Genomic DNA, 14,554 nt, shown 5'->3' with positions numbered 1-14,554 from the left:
GGTAGGTAGGTAGGTAGGTAGGTAGGCAGGTAGACAGATTGATAGGTAGGTAGGTAGGTGGATGGATAGATGGTTGGTAGGTAGGTAGGTAGACAGATTGATAGGTAGGTAGGTAGATAGATGATAGGGTTAGAGGTAGGTAGGTAGACGGACGGACAGACGGATGGTAGGTAGGTAGGAAGGAAGATGGATGGATGGATGGATGGATGGATGGATGGAGGGATAGATAGATAGATAGATAGATAGATAGATAGATGGATAGATTATTATTTTTTTTCTAGTCCAATGAATACTTCAGAGAACTCTTGCTTCAGTAGATAGGATGTTAGCGCAAATTTAGGTAACTGACAGTGCAGGTATTGCAATATAAGGTGATTAAATTAACATCTAAGTGCAGCGCAGAAGTAATAAATACTTTGCTGTAGATGATATCAATGCAATTGAAGATAAATATATCCTCCTGAAACCTCACATTTTAGGTTTACTTGACGTTATACCTCATTCTACTTAACTTGGACCTGTTGTCCTTGTTCCTGGACACTTTTTTGTGCCATCTAGTGGTATTAAGACCACAATACAAAAAAACAAAACATCTTTCATTCATTCATCTTCTAACCGCTTCATCCTCTTGAGGGTCGCGGGGGGGCTGGAGCCTATCCCAGCTGACATCGGGCGAGAGGCAGAGTACACCCTGGACAGGTCGCCAGACTATCACAGGGCTGACACATAGAGACAGACAACCTTTCACGCTCGCATTCACACCTACGGACAATTTAGAGTCATCAATTAACCTATTCCCCAATCTGCATGTCTTTGGACTGTGGGAGGAAGCCAGAGTGCCCAGAGAGAACCCACGCTGACACGGGGAGAACATGCAAACTCTGCACAGAAGGGCTCCTACATCCGGGATCGAACCGAGAACCCTCTCGCTGTGAGGCGACAGTGCTATCCACCACACCGTGCTGCCCATGGCAGCCATCTCTGCCAAGTTAGTCTGCAGCTGATCCCAACACAAAAGTGGACAAGGTCCAAGCCTGATCACATTTTATGGTTGAAACTTGTTTATTTATGATTAATAATGTTCGTAGTTTGATATGGCAACAGATGTGACCAATTTTAGCAACAGTAACAAGCTAAGACACTAAATCAGGAAGTACTCATTTGAAGAGACAGGGACTTTTTTATCATCTTGTTTGAGGACACTGGGACTTTATTGTTGTTGATAATGTTTAGTTTTTCATACTTATCAGGTCCTACTGATCCCAAATAGGAGAAATTAAAAATGCATACCAAACAAAAGTTGCTGAAAAGTAGAACGTAAAAGTACAAGTAAAAAATAAAGACTGAATTAAATAAAGAATGCCGGAAAGTATAAAAAATGAATAGCACAGAAGGTGAAATATGAAATGCTAGCTGAGGGTGAATATCTAAATAATTGGAAAATGGAAATAGGGTGTAAATAACAAAAAAAAATGTAAATGCAGTTGTGCCAGGTTAACATAATCAGTAATGAGTGATAGGTGAGCAGGTGAGTATTCAGTCAGTTCAGTCTATTCCAACCTGCAGTTGCTGGGAGGACTTGAATAGCCTTATGGCCTCGGGGACAAAAGACTGTACAGATTCATTTCACTGTTAATAAAACTTCAGTTGATAATAATCTCTGTGATCCTTGAAGGTGTTACTGTGAGGGTGCATTTACAGTAATTTTCACCACCCTATTTACAGGAAATGATACTGGTGTGAGTGTTTACATGTGTGTTGTCCAGCAGCTTCAGGCAGGGTGTTGTGGGACACTCTACTCGTCTTCTGTCCTTTCAGTCTCACCCTGCCCTGACATTCCCATGCAGACGGTGGGTGTCCAGTTGCCGCAGGTTATTTCTGAGTTGATCCCCTCCCTTCATACTCTTCAACTGCTCCACACACTCAGCCCCACAGTGGAGAGGAGCAGCCGCCTTCAGTCAGACCCCAAAAATAGCCCAGGGTGTGGGGGGTGGGGGGCTGACTGTGGACCCCAGCAGGGTCCAGAGGAGTCATGTGCTCAACCTTGTCCTCCCATAACACAGACAGAGGGACAGGAGAGGAGATCTAGCAACAACATTAACCAGCTGGAGCACATCAGTGGATGTACTTGAGTGCAAGAGGAGTGACTGTCTCTGACTCTGATTGTCACATGTGCTCACTGTAGTTGGAGGGGAAAGTCAGACTAAGTGTTGGCAACCAGTAGCCGAGCGGCTGGTCAATCCCGGACCATGAAGCTTAGTGTGGCGTTGTTCTTTGCAGGGCTCTTCGGGGCGTTGGCAGCTGTGTTCATCCTCCTGTCGTTTGGAACTGATTACTGGCTGCTGGCCTCAGAGAGCTGCCCCGTGAACGGATCTGTTGACTTGGGCGGTGTGACTGTAGAGGTGGGTGTTGGAGATCAAAGAGGAAGATCAGTTATCATTTGTTATGTCCTTGTCATGTCTTGAATATGCATTTTTAGGCTGAAAAATGTTCATATTTGTGACCACAGGAACTAAAATTAGCTCAGCTGTTTTAAGGTCGCAGACAGTAACTCTATTACTTTGCATTTAAGCTCTAAATGGTGTGTTGTAAAGCTGCACTCCACCCTCATACTTAAATACTTCCAAGGTCTAATAATGGATCTATCAAAGCCACTTCTTCTATTTCAGAAATCAGTTGCTCCAATCATTCTTTCAGTAAATAAGCAGGGTGGAGAGGCATCCCTGCAGGACTTCTGCATGTAATGAGACACTGTTTAATGTAGTGTGTGTGCAGCTATGCTGTGATCGAGACATGGCCTGTGCCCCTGTGATAGGGATACAAATACCAGTAGTCTCAGTGGGATGGTCCTGTATTAGATATCACTGACTAGAGCATACCTAGCTTTTCATAGTGGGCACTGATACTGGGATCAAAATGTGATATCACCACAATAAAACAAAAATGGCTGCACGTAGTAAACATAGTAATACAATTTAATTTAGTCAATCATAATTCTGGACTAATAGAAGGAAGGTTAAGGTGTGAAAATGTCCAATCTGAATTTAGTTAATTCTTTTGTGGACAGTTTAGTTGGATTGTTAGCATCCCATGCTCTGATTTTTTGGCTTGAATCCACTGCTCTGATGAAGGTCTCACTGACCGAAAGCTAAGCAATAAATGTGAATTTTAGTGCAAATTTAAGTGTGCGGAAATCCCCCTTTTTTCATTGTGGACTTTTTAGTTGTTTTTCCATCACTTTAACCAAGACTTGGACGGGTTGAGCAGTGGTCCTCCCTCAGTGGCCTGAATCCACTTAAAACAAGCCAACTTCTTCCTTTTTGCTTTCCCTCTCTCATCACAGGTTTAATATCAGTCAACCAAAGTCACATACTCAAATTATTCCTATCATTCTATTTTTGAGGCCAACAAGGCTTAAAAAATCAGTATTTGACAAGAAAAACAGAATTACTGTAGAGATGTTGGAAAAAAACATAAATTAGTGTAAAATAAGCATATATGCAATACTCTCCAATCCCATTAATGGTCTTATGACTCTTCCGATTTATCTTGCATCCCTTTTTTGGGGTTCCTGACCCCCAGGTTAGGAGCTAATGGCCTTGTTCAACATTAAAATACACACCCTGACCAGATTAACCTCGATTTTATGAAACTTAATGGTCCAACTTTATCACAGCCTGCACCCTCTGCTTTCATTCCACTGAGAGGCAATTTGCTCTCGTGCAAAAATAGTGACCTCCAGTAATGAGCGCTTCCTGAATGGGAACACCCTCGGCTTACACGCTCGCTCGGCACCCAACCTGCCTGAGGTTAGAGGTGCTGGCTCAGCTCAACCCTTGACCTGACGATGCAGCTGCTCTGTGGCAGGACGCTGCACACCTGCCTCACATGATCTTGTGACAGCTCTCAGGCTTTAATTACAAGTCATAATTATGCTTACACAAACCCTATTAAATGCATATTATATATATATATACATTTAATAATAAGCTTCTTTTATTTCTCCTTTCAGCGAGGAGATGTGGTGGTGCAGCAGGACACAAGGGATATCACTCTTTACCATGAGGGCTTTTTCTGGAGGTGTTCATTTCGAGGCAACATGGGTGATGAAGACCTGATGTGGAAGCTCTGGTTCAGTAAGTGACACATGATGTTGCTCCAGTCGTTAACCCTTGTATTTCGTTGCCTTTGGCTAAACTTTGTCATTGTTTCCACTGTTTTATATCTGAAAATGACGAGGTTAATTGCACATGTGATTAAGGAAGTTATATGTTAATCTATATGGGCTATGCATGAACAAATAGGCCTATATATTCCTTTTTTTTGCCAAAAAGTGATTCAAAGACAAAGAAATGTACAGTATTGAACGGATATTATTCATGTTTGGATTCAAATAGACCCCACTGATTTCTAATTCTCTGTCAGAAATCTTATTATCAATACAAAACTCAAGTAAAAGGGAATCCAGCAGACTAATTTGGGATTTGAGATGAGTATCACTGCATTAAAAGTTCCAACACCAATCACAGATTCCCTTAAGTGGTCTATTTTCTGTCTCCCGAAACCGATAATATTAGAGTGCAGGAAACCACTCCTCCGTGTAACTGCACATGGAGTCACATGACATCACTACGACTCTGCTACAGAATTAATATCAGTTTTTGATTTGTTGCTATTCTCTCTACAAAATTTTTATGACCCATTAAGAGATTTTACAAAACCTAGGATCCATTAATAAACCATGTGTGCAGCCTACCACGCCTGGAACTATGAACTCATACCTGTACAGGTGTTTTGCCCTATATGTGGTTAAATACACATGATGTTGATGGTTTTTATTTGTTTGTTGTGATCTGTTTTGGATGCTATTTCTTTCCAGTATTCCTTATCTCTCTGTATATCTTTGTTCCTTGGGGATGATGGATTATGTTAATGGAAAAAAATATCTATGAAAGTATTAAAAAACAAACCAGCAAACTTGTATGACACCAGAATGGTGGAAACCCTCTCATGTGACTGCTCAGAGGCCATGTGATGTTATTCTGGTCGTTTGTCAAGTGATTGTGTGTTGTGTATTCTCTGATGGGGACTCTGAATGGTGAGTCATTGTTAGAGACAGCCTGCGGTGCTGATAAGACCTTGTGAGGGTCTGTGGAATTTCACATGGTGGAAGAGAAAGGAGAAGAGAGTCGGAAAGAGAAAAGAAAAGAATAATCACAGCTTTTTGACAAATTATTTAGACTATAGCCCAAACCATGAAAGACGGTGTCACAAAGTGCAAAGGGATTGTGGTCAGAGTCTGAAACTGGGGGGCTCTGCTGTCAGTCCCTCTTGTATTCGCCAATATTCCCCTTCTCCTCCTTTTCCTTCAAGGAACTCAAACTACCTATACATGGAAATAAACCAAATTTGGCACATAGGTCCAGTCCCATGTTAAACTTCCTCAGCAGGATTGGGGGGCCAATAGTCCTGATGGTGGCACTACAGTGACTGTTTAAAGTTTAAAAGTTTGAAAACTTTTGTAAATTCTAACCTAGTGCAAATTAAGAAGTCCATCACTCTGTTTTTTTTTAAAATAAAAACTGTAAGAATAATTAAACCTATCCCTTGCCACATTTTTGCTTTGCATTTTTTCACATTACACAGATTTTCAGTTGGTCAAAAATTGAGCCCACAGTTCATAAATAAAATAAAGCTCCAATATTCGTGAAAAAATTGACAATATGTTGGTGTCAGGACAAATAAAGTGTGTACGATTTCAGAATTGCATGTCAAAAACTTAATTTTTGACAAAATTTTGAATTCTGCCATCTTGTAGCCTATGCCAGTGGTTCCCAACTGGTCCACCCGGGGTCCAGATTTCTCCTTCGTCATTAGTTCAAGGTCCACATAATTTAATTCAGTCAGCATCATACTTGCATTAGGCCATGTCGTCAAGCTAGTTTGCTGTCATTAGTCACTCACTCTACAGCAGGAAACACAACTTCAAAATAAAAGCTCTGTGCTGGAAATTCACTGTACTTAAAAATAAAGTGTTTTTATAAACTTGATACATTAGCAACTTGCAGTCCACTCGGAATGGACCTGTGACCCACTTTTGGACCGCGGTCCACCAGTAGGGAACCACTGGTCTAACACATCTTTTAAGCATCAGTTTTTCACTTATGGATCAATCAGTCGTTGTAAAAAGACATGTTAGATGTTTTCTTTGTTGTGTAGATGAAGTGTGCAAATGCTGTTATGCTGCATCCTGGTGGTCGCCTGTATCATAGTGAGAAATCACCTCTGGAGACAATGCTGGTGAGGTAGCTCAACTTGATAACAACTGGCCATTGATGTCTTAAGGTTGTGTTTTCAAGTCCCCAGTGGTGCACATTAAACATGTTGTTGCCTCCTCAGACATTATGCTGTGTGGTTAGACACATGATTTCAAAGATATTTCATGGTTTAATGATATTTTTGGCTTGGAAAGTTCTACTGTTGGATCCTTATTCTTTTCCTCTTCTCTTCATTCATCTTCCTCCCTTTCTGAACACCTCTTCATACGTATGTTTAGATGTTTAGCTTACCTGTTAGGCTTTATACACACTTGGGGTTTTCCAGCACAGATTCCTCAGCTAGTTCTTCTTCTTGCTCCTCAAAGTGTCAAGCCCTGACCCACTGCTGTGCAGCAGCTATATAATAGTTGATGTCCTCTAATTGCAAACTATGTTTGTTTACATGTAAGATTAAGCTGAATTCATTTTCTGTGTTGATTTATTCTGTCTCTCTCCAGCAAATCAACCTCACTCAAAAGTGTGCATGCACGCCTACCTCTTCCCGTTCCCTGTGTCCCATCAGACCCACAATGCCACAGAGTATGACACAGCCATAAGTAAGCGTCCTCTTTGTACAGATTGAGTTCTTCAGTGATCTTACGGCTGTATGCACAGTTGGCTAACATTTCTGTTGTTCAGTCTACAGAGGCTTCTGGAGCATCTTTATGCTCATCGGTGTGGCAGCTGTGGTCCTCGGTGGGTTCTTCATCATCTGTGCTGCTCCGTTCGCCAGCCACCACTTATATAAAGCAGGCGGTGGCCTCTTCCTGGCATCTGGTGAGGTTTTTAAATGGTTAAAAATATACTTCATAGGATTTCCCTAAAAAACATTGTATAGACTCATACCAGTGGTGTGTCCAGACTTTTTGTGCTGGGGTGGCCCAAGTCGGGCACTGACTTATGCAGGGGTGGCATGAAGCACGGGCACTGCTGCAGGCATCCATGTTGGCATAGCTTTAATTTACCTTTTTTATCTCCAACACCCATACTTACTCTAATTACTAATATTGCAGTGTCGTACATTCCTGTTTATAGTTTAGTTTAAAGGTTAATAGACCCACCAATCACAAAGCAACAGAGTGACACCACACAAATGTAAAACAAAGCTCTCTCAGGAACCACAGCAAGTAAGGAAAACAGTGTCCCCAGAGACTTCTTGTCAAGCTAACTCACTGCTCCGTTAGCTCTGCTCTGCTGCTCCGCTCCGCTTTTTGGCAGGCTAGACACTACTGTGGCACATTACTGCCTCTCAGACTTAACGCTGAAATGCACCTTCAAATGAAAATTCACTTCACTCAAACAGTTCAAACTGACTTGGCAGATAGCCAGTCATAATGAGGTGGCCTATCAGATTTCAGGGGTGGCCCATGCCACCCCAGGCAACTCCATGGACACGACCCTGACTCATACTCAAGTAATCCCTCTCAATCATCACTTATGACCCACTCTCAGTGTGTGGGGGTGTATTTTTTCTGTGTTAGGGACGTTTATAGCTAGGAAAAATGCCAAACGAGAGTAAATCTGGGGTTGGCTTTTACTTTCCTTGGCGACTGTGTTTACAAACGTTGACTGACAACCCTGCATTGTAAACCTTTAAATCCAGTGGTACATTGTTGTAGTCTACTTGAGTTATTCCCCATGCTTTTTATTCCATTCCATTTATTTGACAGCTCTAATTACTGGTGACCTTAAAAATCAGTGTTTTACATCAAAAATTGACAATATATGTGTAGAACACAACCTAGTGTATTCTTACAAATTAAGCCGGTGGTTCCCAGCCTTTTTGGCTTGTGACTTCCCTTTGAAAATCAGAGTGAAGTCGAGTCTCCTCGCCAATTTTCAGAGGTCAGTGAGTTGTCTGCAGTTCCACCAAAGATTCCCCTCTCAACTTCTCAGTTAATTTCATTAAATAGCAGTTTGAGGATCAAAGATGGCAAATTTTCCAATAATTCAATCCAATATTTTATTTAAAAAAAGCAGTTCTGTTTGGCTTAATCTTCAACTTCATCTCACAACTCCTCAGAGTTATCTTGTGACCCTTTGGAGGGCATGAGACCCCAAGGTTGGGAACCTAGTGGACTAAAGTCCTTAACTGTATATAAAGTAGCTAAAATGGCCACATGAGCATTAGCCAGTGTTGTAGTACTCAAGATCAGTCTGGTCTCAAGACTATTTTTTGAAGGTCTCAGTATCATCTTGGACTTGACCATATTTACTCGGTCTTGTCTCAGACATAGAGGACTGTGGATTTTATTTCAAGACCCATCAAGACCACACCTGTGGGGATATCACTAAACTGTTGGTACAGAAAGAATGTTGAAAGAAGATGGTTAAGTTGATTTCTCACACATAAAATTCACCTCTGTCATGCCTTATGGTGATTTTTTATTGGGACATTTCTCATGTTACACTTACACACACACATATATATATAGTATGGCAATAAAAGAGGTGAATGAAGAGGAATCTTTTTTGTTTTCTGTGGGTGTCCTTATGGGAATGTGGATCCTTCAGATCAATTTGAGGAGTGTCTGTTGTTTACGTGTTCAACATTTTTTCATGGGTGTGTCATGCAGTGCGGGAGTCACAATGGTCTGCTCCTGGTGTTGGTGTTAACTTGGTTTAGGTGGTCTTGACTACAACACTATTAACAACCTAATAATGTCATACATCACTCAGAGGGGTCGTTTTTCTGCAGAACAAGCACTTTTACTTTTGATACTCTCATTTAGTGTAGGCGATAAAACTTCTGTATTATACTTAGGTTGGATTAGTAATGGCACACTTTTACATTGTAGTATTGGCACTCCACTAGTTATTCATCTCTTTGCCTCTACTGCCTTTCTCCGCACCAGGTCTCTTCCTGCTGTGTGTGGTGGTGATGTACGTCCTGTGGGTGCAGGTGTTAGACGTGGTGGATGCCTACATAGACCACCAGCGCTCTATGTGTCCGGGCTTTCAGCTGTCCCTCACCTATGGTCTGTCCTTCATGTTCGCCCCCATCGGCATCTTCTTCTGCTTCCTGTCCGGCCTTCTTTTCCTCCTCATTGGTCGAACCATCCGAATTCATTACCACTGACTTTAACTGGCAGCAGGTTAGAGGAGAAGAGGGGGCTTGAGATGGTTGGAGTGTTTTTCCTTTAATATATTCCCCAGTTTGTCTGCCATGTAAAGCAGGACTCTGTAGATACTACGTGGAAGCTCTGACTGTGATGTGAATGATCTGACGGTCTTGAACACTTTGTTCCAGGATAAAAACATTGCAACCTTTGTTGAGTTCAGAAATAGCATCATAGTCACTCCAGCCTGAGCTACTTTTAATTCAGCTATGTTACCTACAGTTCTGTGCAAGCCTGATCACATCCTGTATTAATATCTGTGGTGCATAACACTGTTGTTTGACTCTTGTGTGTTGATGGTCGTGAGGATTATGAATGTATGTTTGTATGTATAAAATTCAAAAGGATCAGCAATCAAATGTTGATCAGGAAAAATTCTGATAATTTAAGCATTTTTTTGTTTGCTCGAGGATACGCTGATGAGTTAAAAAGATAATGTTCCCTGGTTAAACTATTGTTTCTGATATATTTTTGGCCTAATACAGTATTTTAGAAAATAATCTAAAAAACATGCGTAGTGAAAAGCTTATAAAGTGGCATGATCATTTATATATTCTGTATATACAGTGATGGGAGTCAGTGTTTTTGGAACAAACACCTGAACAGCAGCTTTTTCTGAAGTTAATTTACAGGATAAGGCTGATTATATTCTACATTTTTTGTTATTGTCTTTAAGTTCTGTGAAAAAAACCCCAAAACCAATATTTCCAACTCTGTGGCACTCATCTCCAAACCCATTCATTTATACTGAGGATTTGATATTTGAAAAGAGATCACATATAGAAACAATTCCTAAAGACATTCAAATAAATTCCTTGCTGCAGCTGGGTACTGTAGTTTTTAGCAAACATTACTCAAATAGGAGTAAATACTGCATTTGTTGGGACTATTTTAAGGTGAGGACTAATATAGGCTACATTTAGTGTTCTGCAAACCATGAATATGTTATATTTGCACATTTTTTGCGTATCATGTCAATGTTTTTAAAGTGATGCAATATAGAAGTTCACTTTGTCATTGTGAGGTAGAGAGGATGGTGGATGGTGACCATCTAGGTGAGACATCTGCCAAGCCGTAGACCACTGTTTGAGACCAACAATACCAGTTGTTTTTTGTCGACCCTTCACAGTATTTTCACTGATATATGTGGCACCAAACCTGGGTGTTTTTAGCGGCACATCTCAGTGTTCACCGGCAGTGTTTGAGCCACCAAACCTATTTTTCACAGACCTGTCCCTGCTTTTCCAGCAGTTTTTGTGCCACCAAAAGTGGGTGTCAAAGCCAAAATATGAACTTTTCCTAACCATAACCAAATAGTTCTTGTGCCTTAACCTAGCCACACCTCTGCCATCACTTGTGATATTATTTTCTGTATGTTAATTGTTGTGTTCTCTATAACATTGTGAGACTGCGAGGTGGAGGCTCGGTTTTCCGCCTCTCCCAGCACTGTATACTATATTTATTTTTTTTGCAATTTGTGTATTCTAAATTGTGGAAAAAAAAGGATTATACTATAACTAAACTCCTTCACCACCGCATTGGTAGGAAATGTAAAGTTTGTACAAATGTAACAAATCTGTGGTTTGCAGAGATATACAGTGCCAACATTTATAGTGGTGATTGGGTTGATATGTGTATCAACTCAGAGAAACAGGCTGCTTTATATCACACTTTGGCTACACAGACATTTGTTGGTAGGTTCAGTTCACTGTTGGTGTTTGTCTCTTTTACAAAAAATGCAGAATATAATCAATATTATCCTGTAATATAATTAAAAATATAATGCTTATGTTTTTGCTTTCTCTGCAACATTATTTTATTATTTCTGTACATAACCTGAAACTGTGCTGTGTTTTTTTTCTGTTCTCGGTTCAGCACAATTAATTCTGTTTATAAATGGAGCTTGAAGCATGAATGACTTTTTATGTTGAGTTTATGTACAGTAATTGTTTAATGTTCATGTTGAGTTCTGTCATCTTCTATGATGTTGTAAGATTCTGACATAACATCATATCTGTCTAAATAAATGGGTTATGAGGTGAATGTCTAAATTTTAATCATTTTGTCACTGGAACAAACAAACCTTGTCACATATCAACATTTGGTCACGGACTGCCACGTCCACATATGACGTGCAAGGTACCCTGGGTGCATTGGTTGTTGACGTTCTGGGACACCGTGTCAAGATCAGCCTGTTACATGCATTGTCTTTTTTCAAGATACACTTCCGTTTGCAGAGGAAATAAACGCACTATGTTGGTACAACACCACAAACTGACATTTTTTTCCCCTCCAACAACTAACGTGTGGTTAGGTTTAGGAAGAAAGAACAGGGTTTGGCTTTAGAATCTTACAGGACGCGAACACCGCTCTCTCGGGTGAAAGTTGGTGTTTGCTGGACCCATCCACCACCTACCTGGACTTTCACCAACTTAACTTTTTTCCTTGTCCCACAGCATCTCCCCCCCAACTATAACAGTAACCAGCTGCATATCATGCTGATGTTAAAAGATGAATTTTTTTGTTTGTTTCTAACGCTGCAAGTCACTGCCCAAGTGCGGATTTCGACAACTTCAGAGTGAGACAGGGCTCTACAGCTCAGCCAAGGAGGATGCCATTATTGTTCACGTCTCGTGCGGTCACAAGCACGAGACTCTCGTCAATGAGTAGATGCACCCTTCCTTCTGCGTGGCGATCCGATTGGCGGGTTTAGTTTGATACAAAGAAAATAGTTCACTACTGCTCTGTGGATTATCTTGAGTAGCCTTTCAGTAAGTTATATCTGGAAAGAGACATTGCTGTTGAGTTTTTTAAATGTCCTTTTTGGCCCTTTGAGCACCACAAGCTGAGTGCCATCTAGTTCCATTACACTGGAGAGAAGGCAGACATCTCTACGGCTGATATCTCCAACACTCCAACACCAGCTCTACAGGCAAGAGGAAAACATGTATCTTTGATTTTGTTGTGAACTGTCCCTTTAAGGTTAAACCAGTTCATATTGATAGCTGTATTTTGTTGTCCATTGTGTAATGATTGAAAGAATATATCAATTTAAGCTCAAGATGTGTTGTTTGATGGAAATATTTGTTTCTGTTGCATGTTTTGACTATTTATGACAAACAAAATGTTGGCCAACAACTTTTATTTTAGGGTTTAGGTTATGTTTGTGGAAAAAGTGTTTGAGACAAAGGAGAGAAACTATAATTTGCAATGGGCTGAGCTCTCATGGCCACAACAATGTCAAATAATGTGACAAAAAATAACAATTGTAATTCAGACCCTGTAATTCTAGAGACATATGTTATCAGACTAACAATGACCAATCAGGAGAACAATTCTTACAAGTAATTTTTCTATGAGCGCATGCGCCCGTGCGTGCAGCCTGTTGCAGTCGCTCCTGCTTGTTTTCTCGGTTTTCTCACCCTGACTGTATATATTCTGTTTGTGTAAATTTTGTTTACAATATATATTTACGTTTATGTTTGTTAATAATTCCTGTTTATTTAACTATATATTTGTTAATACTATTGTTTAAATTTCTTATATTTTCATGTATCTTTCCTGTCTTGCAAGGAGCACCTGTAACATAAATAATTTCCCCTCGGGGATCAATAAAGTATTTCTGATTCTGATTCTGATTCTGATATTGTAACAGAAGTCTGAAAAAATACAAGTCATTCAACCAAACCACCACAAGAGGGCACTGCTGTCTCACTTGATTTACACATCAACCTACACCCTAAAAGGCAGAAACGCTATTTTGCTTATCTCAAGTCTATGTGGAGTGTATGTGGTGTTATGCATTTAATCACAACTTCAGAGGTAGGATCTGTAGATGAAAGAATTCACACCTTGGCTGACAGACGGATGGTAATTTCACTCATGAATGGAGCATTTGATCAGGATCTGAATGGACTCCTGTGTCGAATTCTCATGTGTCTGTATCAACCCTGTGCCTTTCTAGCTTTATAATATGCTTATCATACATAGGGAAATGCATCTGTGGTTTGCCTCAGAATGCAGGAGGGAGTGACACAATGTAAGGCATTGATTACTTTGTGAGATTGGCTTTGCCTTCGCAGACGACACTTAAGATGGAGATTCACACTTCCGAATTCCTGAAATTTCAAATTGCTGTCCACACTCTGAGAAAGAAGCCACACCAAACTTCAGCTCAGCCGTACAAAGAAGCTACACCGAGGTAAATCACTGCAGGTCACGAGAAAAGGCCACAGAGGTTGGCAGATGCTAATAAATTGTAAGATAAGATCACAGGATTTGTCTTGTGTCAGGTTGGAGTCGTCCTTTCATCCAGGCCCCACAAGGAAAGAGATTTCTTATCTGGTGGACTTCCTGGTTTAAATGAAATCCTAATAAGATAAAAAAAAATGTTGAATCATTTCTCAATCCATATCCAAGTGAGAGTGTGTGAGAGAGGGAGACAGAGAGAGAAAAGGAGAGGGAGGTTTGATGCAGGTGTGGTGCAGGCTACCTCCAGAAGCAGCCCGGCCTTGCAGTCAGTAATGTCATCAGACTCCCAGCTGAATTCAGCACTGTTCTGCATGATTGCCCATGATAATTGTGTGTTGATAGGGAGCGGCGGAGATGGAGTATAATTTCCACCGAGAGATTCCTAAACAAATACCTGTGCTCAGCAGAGGGATGGAGTGCAGCAGGAGGTGAGGAGGAGAATAGCGGATGAGGGGAGATAGAGGATGAGAGGGTAACACTTCCAGAGGAGGAGGAGGAGGAGGAGGAGGAGGAGGAGGAGGAGGGGACAGGAAGCAGTGGTCTCACTGCAGGTTTTTATAGTCTGCTCATAATGCAAGCAAAGCAAGGCCATGCAGGATACTGCACTCAAAACAACAAAAACAAAAAACATTTTTTGCACCTTCATTGTACATCCGTTAGTGCCGTATTGTTAGTGATGTGTGAAGACCATCTTGGAACAAACAATAACATAACAGGACAGAACACAGTACAACAGAAATGAACAGAACTTAACAGACCGGAACAGAATAGATCAGAACCAAACAGAATACAACAGAATAGAATAGACACAATCAATAATCTAATAATCATGCTGAGCATCTGCCATTTTATTTATTCCAGACTCCT

The 14,554-nt window shown here is 40.7% G+C and overlaps 1 protein-coding gene across 1 annotated transcript; it reads left to right on the top strand.

Moving 5' to 3' along the window:
* The first annotated feature begins 2,061 nt into the window (after nt 1-2,061).
* Nucleotides 2,062-11,481, top strand: tmem182a (transmembrane protein 182a). The gene is made up of 5 exons (XM_033613212.2): nt 2,062-2,402; nt 4,013-4,136; nt 6,776-6,874; nt 6,957-7,094; nt 9,173-11,481. The coding sequence occupies exons 1-5, from the start codon at nt 2,250-2,252 to the stop codon at nt 9,394-9,396; spliced, it is 738 nt and encodes a 245-aa protein (XP_033469103.1). The 5' UTR covers nt 2,062-2,249; the 3' UTR covers nt 9,397-11,481.
* Nucleotides 11,482-14,554: the final 3,073 nt, after the last annotated feature.

This window comes from Epinephelus lanceolatus, chromosome 14 (genome assembly GCF_041903045.1).
Source record: "Epinephelus lanceolatus isolate andai-2023 chromosome 14, ASM4190304v1, whole genome shotgun sequence".
Classification (NCBI taxonomy): domain Eukaryota; kingdom Metazoa; phylum Chordata; class Actinopteri; order Perciformes; family Serranidae; genus Epinephelus; species Epinephelus lanceolatus.
The sequence above is the reverse complement of the archived record's forward strand: the minus strand, read 5'-3'. Positions and strand labels throughout refer to the sequence as shown.

What these genes read in the sequence shown, in the direction of transcription:
- tmem182a (XM_033613212.2), top strand. Translation starts at nt 2,250, where the DNA reads ATGAAGCTTAGTGTGGCGTTGTTCTTTGCAGGGCTCTTCGGGGCGTTG. An exon ending in GATGTGGAAGCTCTGGTTCA is followed by an intron (nt 4,137 to 6,775) that starts GTAAGTGACACA and finishes GTCTCTCTCCAG; the next exon opens with CAAATCAACCTCACTCAAAA. An exon ending in TGGCCTCTTCCTGGCATCTG is followed by an intron (nt 7,095 to 9,172) that starts GTGAGGTTTTTA and finishes TCTCCGCACCAG; the next exon opens with GTCTCTTCCTGCTGTGTGTG.